This window comes from Hydra viridissima, unplaced genomic scaffold (genome assembly GCF_058129835.1).
Source record: "Hydra viridissima isolate aposymbiotic clone 2 unplaced genomic scaffold, HvirCarnegie_v1 scaffold_5, whole genome shotgun sequence".
NCBI classification, from domain to species: Eukaryota; Metazoa; Cnidaria; class Hydrozoa; order Anthoathecata; family Hydridae; genus Hydra; species Hydra viridissima.
Genome location: NW_028324304.1, coordinates 15997656 through 16008038, shown reverse-complemented (window position 1 = coordinate 16008038; position 10383 = coordinate 15997656). Strand labels below are relative to the sequence as shown.

The window sequence follows — 10383 nt, the reverse complement described above, 5'->3', positions numbered from 1 at the left end:
AAACTCACTGTAAGTGAATTTGAATTATAATACTGAGAAATTAAATATTACAAATTATTTGCTGTAACATGGATCGGAAACGGAAATTGTCTGGTTGGCAAAACAAACAAAATAGGGAAAACAGGCTGAAAGAGCATTTAAAAATCAAAAAACGTTGAACAGCTTTCTGCAAGTTAGGCAAAATGAAGACATTTCTGATAAGATAGTTGAAGAAATCGATACACATGAGCGTGAGTATGATGAATATACTGTAACTGGTGAGAAGTCTGTATCTGAAACTGACGAAACTAACGTTAATGTTGAATTAAAGTCTAGCACTAGTACAGCTAATCAAGATGAATGTTTAAATAATGAGGTAGAAAAAAGTACTGAGAATATATCTAGCTGTAATGATTTTTGTAATATATCTGATTGGCCAGAAAATTGGCAGAATTTCCAAATTCAAAATATAGTTTCCAAAGGTCCAATACAAGCTAATATTAACCAGTACCCAAAAGACAGTTTGGGTCGATCATTTAACAAAATACATTTTCATCGAAAAACAGCAAATGGTAAATTATTTAAAGAAACTGGCTTGTATATTCATCTAAAGTAGATCGGGTATTCTGTTTTTCTTGTAAAATATTTAGTAGCGATGAATTTGCCTTAGCAAAAGGAGGAACAAATGATTGGGGCCACATAAGAATAATTTTAAAAAGACATGAGCAAAGTACTGAGCGTTTTCACTGCTATGGAAAGTGGATTGAGGTTAAAAAACGGCTTTCTTGTGGTCAAGCCGTTGATTGTCTAGCTAATAAATTATACTTGAGTGAAGTAGAACATTGGGATGAAGTGCTCAAGCGAATAATCTCAATTATTTTAATCATGGCCTCAGAAAATATTGCATTTAGAGGAACTTCAGACAGAATATTCACCGAAAATAATGGTAAATTTTTTAAAATTGTTGAGTTGTTTTCAAAGTTTGATCCGGTGTTAGAGAAACATGTTAAACGAGCAGTAGAAAATCCAAAAAAGCCTCATTATTTGGGAAAAAATATCCAGCAAGAAATTATTTTATTGATCGCTAAAGCTACAAATGATAATATTTTGGAAATGGTAAAAAATGCAATGTATTTTTCCGTTATTGTAGACTGTACACCTGATACCAACCATAAAGAACAAATTTCAATTGTTCTGCGTTACGTCCACATAACAAAATCAACCGAAAGTAATAATGCTGTGTGGAAGTTAAAGAAAGTTTTTTGGAATTTATTAACATTTTGGATTCAACCGGAGCGAAGATGACCGAAGAAATATTAATTTTTTTGACACAAAATGGCTTATCAATTATGAATCTTCGTGGTCAAGGCTACGATAATAGAGCCAATATGCGTGGAAAAATAAAAGGTGTTCAGGCTCATATTACTAACATAAATCCAAGGGTTTTCTTCATTGCATGTGTCTGCCACTCCTTAAATTTAGTCGTTGTTGATGCAGTAAAAGGAGCTATTGAAATTATTAATCTTTTTTCAACCATCCAAACAATTTACAACTTTTTCTCAAGATCGCCAAAGCGTTGGCATATTTTCATATCCATGTGTTGTAAATTGACAGTGAAATCATTAAGTGATACTCGATGGGAAAACCATGTTAATGCCGTAAGTGCTTTGAAAAGCGGATTGAAAGGCATTTATTCAGCGTTAAAAGAAGTCGTTCAATCGGAAAAAGATGCACTTACACCCATAACAGCTGAATCAATCGCATTAAAATTAGACAGTTTTATTTGTGGTCTAATAATCTGGCAATATGTTCTATCAGAAATAAATTGTACGAGCAAATTATTACGATCACAGAGCATGGATGTGAGATCAGCAGGTAGTGTGTTAAAAAAAACAACTGAACTTTTGATTTCTCGTAATTCCGAAGTTTCTTTCGCTAAATATATTTCAGAAGCTAAAGTATGCGCTATAGATGCGGATTTAACTAACGATTTTAGGCCTGAGGTAGAAAATCGGATCCGAAAAAGAACACTTTTTTTTGGAGAGGAGCCTGAAGCACCCGAGTCCATTAATCCTAAAATGAAATTCAAAAAGAAATTTTTCGACGTATTATTTACAATAGCAATTTCTTCAATGAAAGAACGTTTTGAATCATTTTCAAGTTTTATGCTACCTTTTGAACTTTTGTATGATATTAAAAAATGAGATGAAATGGAGAACAATGAACTCATAGATAAATGTAAATTATTAGAAACAACATTAACTCATAAAGAAAGCAAAGATTTTGACGCAAACGAATTACAAATTGAGCTGAAGTTGTTGTCTCAAAAAATTGAAGATGATACTAACCCAGAAAACATTTTGAAATGGATTTATAATAACAACGTTGAAGAACTCTTTCCAAATGCACTGATTACATTAAGAGTGCTATTAACTTTGCCCGTTTCTGTTGCTAAAGGTGAAAGAACTTTTTCTAAATTAAAAATGATAAAAAAACTTACCAGCAATCAACTATGGGAAAAAAGAATTGAATGGTTTGGTAATAATCTCCATAAAATCGGACATTGCCAAATCTATTAACCTAGATCTGTTGCGTAAAGTTTTGCTAAAATCAAAGCCAGGCGAGTCCCTTCCCAGTGGGCATGCGTCGTCCGCAGGACGTCCTACGCACGTTACATTTAAGTCAGTCCGTCCCGGTACGCATATATAACGTCCTAAGGACGTCCTTTCATTTCTTAATTAAATAATATAAAAACGAGCGTCCCCAGGACGTCCCTTTTTAAATAATTGTATTCGTCCCCAGGATTTACGAAACAACGGATTTTACTTGAATGTGCAGTCCTTTTTCTTTTATGAAATTTCATTAACTTAACTTATAACTTCGTAACATCGTAAATTTATCATGTCGACAAAAAGTCAAAAAAAAATTAATTTAGCGAAAAAAGCTAGGTAACTTTCATTAATTCTTTCTTTTAAATAAAGTTAGTTTATATTTTAACTGCTACGTAAGGCTATTTGCAGCTGCTAGATATATCAATATATAGAAATAATAATGCTACTAATATATTGCCAATATAGACTACATTTCTCTTATTCGAATAAGAGATATGTAGTTATTCTTATGAATAAGAATACTTTTATTAATAAGAACATCTTATATCTAGTCTACGTAAAAAATAATTATTTATATTAACTATTAATATAAATCTAAGTTTATTAGTTATTAATAAGTTAATAATAATTAATAAACTTAGAATTCTAAGTAGACTGCATTAAGCTTACAGATTACAGTCCATGTAGAAAGAATATAAAGACTACATATACTTATTCTTATCTAAAAATTAACTATACGTAGTCAACGTAATAATATATTCTTTCTACCTGGATAGCTTGCATCTTGTTTTTGTTTTGTTTTGGCTAATTCTCTTTGGTTTGCTTAGGCAAGTGCTATAATAATTCATGTTGAACTCATTTTCACTTATTACCTAGACGCATTTGTCTAATAAATTTTAAAATTGCATATGTATATATATCTTATGTGTTTTGCTTTTTTCTAAGGAAAAGGTACAGACTTTGGCGTAATCAAAGGAATTCTGTAGTTATGTTGTCAAATGAGGTTGGATCAAAAAATGATATCAGTGTGATAGAATCTTTTGTGAACCAGAATAATATTTTGTGTGATGCAAGTAAAATATCTGAATCGAAAAGTTTTTCTTTGGAAAAAGTTAGTAATACTGAATTAGAAAATGTTATTGATTCGTGTTCATATAATTCATTTCCTCTTCAATATAATTTATCTGAATCTGAAGGTGTTTCTTCACAAACAAATAATGTTAATGATGTTGATTTTGAAAATGTTAGTGGTTTGTGTTCAGATTTAGTTTGTGAAAATAGCTCAAATAGTTCCATGTTAGATGATGAATATCAATTTCACAAAAAACTTTGGGGAGATATAAAATCTTTAGCTTTAAAACACTCTTTAAAAAGACAATGTATAAACGATTTGATCCAAATTTTTGTTGAAAAAGGTTGTTCCTTGCCAAAAGATTCCCGTACCCTATTAGGCACAAAACAATCAAATATCATTCAATTGAAAAATAATGATGGAAAATATATTTATTTTGGCATAAAAAGCAATTTAGAGAGAGTTTTAACTCTTCATAATCATAATTCAAAAAAAATAAATCTGAAAATAAATATTGATGGAATCCCATTATGGAAATCAAGCTCCTATCAACTTTGGCCGATTTTGGTCCAATTTGGGTTTTTTAATCCTTTTGTTGTTGGGATTTTTGGTGGTAACAAAAAACCAAATGTTAAAATTCTTCTATTTGATTTCATAAGAGTTAAAAGAACTAGTTGCTAAACCAGTTCAAATAAATGGCAATCACTATGAGATATCTATATTTTGTTTTACATGTGATGCACCTGCTAGATCTATGTTAAAAAGTATTGTACAACACACAGGGTATTTTTCATGTGAGAGATGTACCATAAAAGGTTCAAGTAAAGATCACCGAATTGTGTTTAATGACCAAGAAGATAATGTTGTTTTGCGTACAAATGAGTTGTTTCGGGATAACAAATTTTGTGAGTCTGACAACAATGGTAAGTGTCATCAGTTAAATCAGTCACCTTTGGTTGAACTGCCATTTAATATTATAAAAGACTTTTCACTTGATTACATGAACCTTGATTGTCTTGGAATCATGCGACGAATTTTATATTTTTATAAAGGAACATTTAAAGGTGTTTTTGAAGGGCGTCTATCCTCTGTACAGCAAAATGTTTTGTCTGATCGTTTAGTTGCTTTGAACGGCATATTGCCTACTGACTTTGTTCGTCAACCAAGGTCTCTTTCAGAATTGGACAGATGGAAAGCGACTGAGTAAAGAAGTTTTCTTCTTTACACTGGCATAGTTGTTTTTAAAGATATTCTCAGCAAAGAATGTTATAAGCATTTTTTAAGTTTTTCTCTGGCCATTAGAATGCTATGTGAAAAGAGTGTCAAGTGTCTTGAAGATTTGTCTTCAGCTAAAGAATTAATTTGTTATTTTGTAAATAATGCAAAGCATTATTATGGTAATACTTTTGTTGTGTATAATGTACATTCATTATTACACATCACTGATGATGTAGAGCATTTTAGCTCTAATCTACATGATGTTTCTGCATTCCAATTTGAAAATTATTTACAAAAGTTGAAGCGTCTTGTATGTGGTAAGCATAACCCAGTTTCCCAGATTGCAAATAGGCTTAGTGAGCTTAAAGATGTATCTTGTTTAAAAGAGGTTTTTTCATCAAAGATCAATGTAGGAATTAAGGATTCCTGCTTTTTGGTTAACAATGGTGTTGTATATATTACTGAAAAAAGAAATGATGGAAGCTACAAATGCCGGTTTTATAATGATTTACATCTTGAATCCTTTTTCCATTGTTTTATTGATTCAAAAGAATTAAACATTTATAATGTGAAAAAAAATGTTCACTTTATTTATTGCAGAAAATAGAAATCAGATTTGATTAGAAAATGTGTGAGTTTACCATACAAGAGTGATTACATTGTAATTCCTCTTCTAGAAGATCTTTAAATTAGTTTAAAAAGCTCAATGAAACATTTTTTTGCAGATACTGTTGTATATAAATTGACTAAAATTACAATATATATATATATTGTAATTTTAGTCAAGATCAGTTTATGGTTATTTTCTGAAAAATTGAAATAAGTATAAGAATATAAGAGTCTACAATTTGATTATTAAATAATGTTATAAACAAAGTTTTTTAAAAAATATTGATATCATTGTTTTTTTAATGGTTACGCATCTAACATCAGTATTTATAAGACTATTTATCTATTGGTTTTATTCAAACTTAAAACAATAATTTAAATATTTTGCTCATAATTAGGGGTGTCCCGGATAGCTTGTTTTAAATATCCGGCCGGATACCGGATAACCGGATATCTTAAAATTATCCGGCCGGATAATTTTTATTTACAAAACCTATAACAGGTACTTTTTTAAGCCAATTATTCCAAAATATCACAACGGTAAAGATTCTACAATGACAAGTTTTGTTTGGAAGCTTTTTAAAGTAAATGATCCTTCTGAATCAATAGCAATTTGCATTCCATGTGGAAAGCAGATAAGCAGGGGATCTAATAATTCTGGTCAAAAATCGTTTTCTACAACTCCACTGCACAATCACGCCAAAAAGTTTCATTTAAAACTATATGAAGAGGAAAGAGAAAATAATATTGAACCTTCAGCATCTTCAATTGCACAAGAACGTTCAAAAGGTAGCATGCTAATTTTAAAGAAAATGTGTGAAATGAAAAAACAAATGTCTATTGAAGATAGTATTTTATCAAAAAGGATATGGGATATTAATAATGAAAAGTCAAAGCAAATACATAAAAAAATAGCCTAGATGATCGCTTTAGATAACCAACCATTCAGTGTTACTGAAGATGATGGATTTATTGGTTTAATGGCTCATTTACAGCCTAGGTATTTAATCCCAAGCAGACATTTTTTTTCAGAGAATGCTCTTCCTCAATTGTATGATGATATAAAGAAGAAAGTTTTTAATGAAATTACAAAAGCACAGCCCATAAGTTTCACTTCTGATATTTGGACTTGTTCCTCATCTAATGAAACATTTATTTCTTTATCAGGACACTGGATAAAAAATACTTTTGAACGCAAACATGCTGTACTCTATGCTTCACATTTTCCAGAATCTCACACAGGAATAAATATAGCTGGGAAATTCATCAATATGTTAGAAAGCTGGGAAATTAATTCAAAAAGAAGACATCTTTTAGTTAAAGATGGTGCTGCAAACATGTCTCTAGGAAGTAAACTTGCTCAAATAACATCAGTTCATTGCACAATTCATTTATTACAGCTTGTGATTAAGGATGCAGTTTTATCCCAAAGATTAGTAATAGATTTGTTAGCTAAAGCACGTAGGATAGCAGGCTATTTTAATCATTCATCAAAGGCATGTACAGAATTTAAGTTATTACAACAACAACAAAATGAAACACCTCTACTTTTAGTGCATGATGTCCCCACTCGTTGGAATAGTGCATACTTAATGTTAGAACGACTTCAGAAACTTAAAAGAGCAGTTCAAATATATTTAGCTGATCATAATGAGCTGCCAACATTCACATCAAATGATTGGAAATTCATTGAAGGTCTATTGCATATTTTGAAACCTTTTTATGAACTTACTAAGTTTATGAGTTCTGATATTTGTAGTTTGTCAACAGTTGTTCCAAATATATGTACTTTACAAAGATTTTTATTAAAAGTTGATCAAAAAGATGATACAGTTCAAATAACGAAACATCTTTTAGCATCTTTAAATAAGAGATTCTTTTCTCAAGATAATCTAGATATTACAAATGATGAGAGATATGTTTTATCCACCATTATTGATCCTCGTTACAAGCTCAAATTTCTTCCTATTGATAAAAGAGAGCAAGCAAGATCAATGCTATTAGAGGCTGTAGTGAAAAATCAATGAAATAAAAATGAACTTTCACCAGAAGTTATTAATATTGCTACTTGTTCCAATAATTTTACACCAAGAGCCAAAAAAAGAAAGTTGATTTGACAGAGAATGACTTTGATTCTTGCTTTTTAGAACTTGCGGAATATGAAGGAAATGGAGGTAAGAACTTTTTTCTGTTTGTAAGAAATTTTACAACAAACTTGTCGTTTAATAGTACTTAAAAACTAAATAAGAATATCAATTGTTATTATTATTATCAAAAACTAAATAAGAATATCAATTTTTATTATTATTATTATTATCAAAATTCATTTAATTATTATTTTATTATAACATATTACTGTATATTATCGACAACAGATGTTAGTGTTATATTTATTTAATACTTCTAAAAGTTTTGTAAGTTGTTTATGAAAATTGCTTTGCCAATTTTATCTTATTTCATAAAATATAATTACAAAATTCCTATTTTGTAATTTCATTTGTAATTATTTTTCAGAAAATGATGGTCATATAAACTCAGATCAAGTCTCTCTTGTACAAGCTGCTCAAGAAGTGATGTTTTCTTTAATCAATCTATTATAGATAAAAACAATGATGCTTTAAATTATTGGAAATATGAAGAAAAGTTTCCGCTGCTAAAAGATTTAGCCCTTAAATTATTAGCACCACCAGCATCTTCTGTATTTTCAGAGAGATTGTTTTCTGAATATGGAAATATTTATGAGAAAAAGCAATCAAGGCTGTTACCTCAACGCGGAGAAATGTTGTTGTTTATACATCATAATGCAAATAAATTTACAAATGAGTGATAAAATCTGTAGTTCTTGTGTACAGTTAGTTCTTAATTCAATTTGAATGATATTTTATTGAATCATTTTTAAAAAATTTAATTTAGATTAATTATTTGATTATTCAAAAAGATGAACACATTAAAGTTTGTGTTCTAGGTTCTGTCATTCTGTCAATTACCAAAGGATTTGATCATGGTTAAAATGTGTATCTTTAAGACTGCAGCAATAGGTTATATAATTTTTTTTCTTATTATTGATAAACACGAAGTATCCGGTATAGCCAACCGGATAATTTTATTATCCGGCCGGATACCGGATACCGGATAATATACAAATCCGACCCGTATATCCGGCCGGATAACCTATCCGGGACACCCCTACTCATAATAGTTATGAATTGCATGCAGGAACTGCCTTGCAAGTTAGAGTTTTAAGGAAATATTTTTAATATTTATCATAATTTAGGACAAATAAATATACCACTAAATTATTTATAACTTATATCAAATACTTTTTGATAGTTTTAAGAAAGTTACTATGAAGTTATTCTGTTTTTGATAATAACAAATTTAATGTGAATATATTACCTATTAGACTATTTTTTTTTATCATTAGTATGTTTAGTTTAATAAAGGAATATTTTTCTCTGTGTATTATATGAAACAATGATAAACATGTTCTTAGCAATATATGAATATTTTTGTTTTATTCTTTTACCAAAATATCTTTTAGTCAACTATGGTCAGCTCTGGTTATTATTGAAAACAACCAAGAAGTGAAAACTGTTGCGCCATGTCCTTGGGTGGATTTAGAAAATATGATTCTGTACTGGCCACCAAAACACAAATTGTTAAGTTTCTATATTTCTCGATGGTCTACTCCTGAGAGCAACTGGACAAATTTGGTGATAGTGAAAGTTTTATTGGAATCTGGGTTCAAATCAGTAGCGCAAGATATGATAAGTTTTTTGTCAACTACAGAGAATGATACAGAAGTTGACTCTGAAAAAAGTGATTCAGAAATGGAAGGAAAAATTGTTTTGTTAATTTATTTTATTAATTAAAAGTTCATAATAATTTTCGTGTTATCCAAATATGCTGATAAATTATGATCCATATTTCATTATAATTTTTCTGAAATGTTGGCAAAAACATAATTACTGCCCTACTCTATCGGACATGTAGAAACTATTATTATTTGTTTGTTTTTATGAAATTTGAAACCTTAAGACTGAGGAGACCACTACAGTCAAATAGGCATTTTGTTATACTTTTTATAATTGTGGTTACAATCCTTTCTAAACCTTTTAACCCGAACCACCATGAACTGGGCCGCTGCATAAGACCAAGTGTTTATAATTTTGTTTCCAGAGCGTTTTGTTTTTAATTTTGTTATAATAATAAAATATAATGCAAAAAATTATTGAATTTATTTAGTTCACTTTTATAATGCTTTTTTTGAGTTTTTTGTTTTTTTTTTTATAAAAAAAACACAATCAATTTTTTTAAATAGATAAATGTGTTGCAAGTCCAGTTATAAAACGCAAGCGATCAATGGCCCTAATATCAGAAGAAGATACCTTATCTCAATTTCCACAACTGGAAACTTCCAACTTCCATACACCAACAAGTAGCTCAAAAGGTGAAAAATTATTTTAGTGAATGTCTTAATTACTTTAAGCAAATTATTTGCTATCTTTAGCTGCTTGTAAAGATATCTCCCACTATTTGAGAAATTAATTTTTTGATAATAGTAACCAACAGAGGCACGTGTTATGTTCGATTTTTTTTTCTCTCTAACCCAACCAGATTTCTTTGTTCGGGTTAAAGTCACTTTGTATTAACTTAATTTTTGATAAACTTTTTAAAACTTTGTTTTTGATATAAAGTTTTATTTCCTTAACTTGTTCCAATATATAAACATATTTTAACAATTTTTTTTTAGGAACTGATTCTAAAAGGTTTTTTGCAATATGTCCATCACCGACAAGAGTATCTTTTTCGGTAAATCCAATAATATCAACAAAAAATACATGTGGGAAATTTAAAACATATACTGATGGTGGAACCTCTTTTAAGGAGATA

At 29.6% G+C, this 10383-nt stretch overlaps 4 protein-coding genes across 5 annotated transcripts; all 4 read left to right on the top strand.

Moving 5' to 3' along the window:
* The first annotated feature begins 1280 nt into the window (after positions 1–1280).
* Positions 1281–2558, top strand: LOC149888943 (uncharacterized). The gene is made up of 2 exons (XM_090089142.1): positions 1281–2139; positions 2230–2558. Exons 1-2 carry the CDS (start codon positions 1281–1283, stop codon positions 2556–2558), a joined length of 1188 nt encoding a protein of 395 aa, XP_089945268.1.
* A 696-nt stretch (positions 2559–3254) lies between these two features.
* LOC149888942 (uncharacterized) lies at positions 3255–5576 on the top strand. The gene is made up of 2 exons (XM_090087987.1): positions 3255–3702; positions 4414–5576. Exons 1-2 carry the CDS (start codon positions 3659–3661, stop codon positions 4868–4870), a joined length of 501 nt encoding a protein of 166 aa, XP_089944113.1. The 5' UTR covers positions 3255–3658; the 3' UTR covers positions 4871–5576.
* Positions 3713–4415, top strand: LOC145194360 (uncharacterized). Its single transcript, XM_090087991.1, has one exon. The coding sequence runs from the start codon at positions 3886–3888 to the stop codon at positions 4342–4344; it is 459 nt and encodes a 152-aa protein (XP_089944117.1). The 5' UTR covers positions 3713–3885; the 3' UTR covers positions 4345–4415.
* A 716-nt stretch (positions 5577–6292) lies between the features above and the next one.
* On the top strand, positions 6293–10378 carry LOC149888941 (zinc finger BED domain-containing protein 4-like). Of its 2 annotated transcripts, XM_090087973.1 has the most exons (4): positions 6293–7664; positions 8005–8293; positions 9032–9940; positions 10244–10378. In XM_090087973.1, the coding sequence occupies exon 1, from the start codon at positions 6411–6413 to the stop codon at positions 7515–7517; it is 1107 nt and encodes a 368-aa protein (XP_089944099.1). In that variant the 5' UTR covers positions 6293–6410; the 3' UTR covers positions 7518–7664; positions 8005–8293; positions 9032–9940; positions 10244–10378. The 2 variants fall into 2 exon arrangements, 1 of the variants encoding a protein (XP_089944099.1); XR_016452633.1 differs by lacking the exons at positions 6293–7664; positions 8005–8293 and adding an exon at positions 8690–8716.
* The last annotated feature ends 5 nt before the right edge of the window (positions 10379–10383 follow it).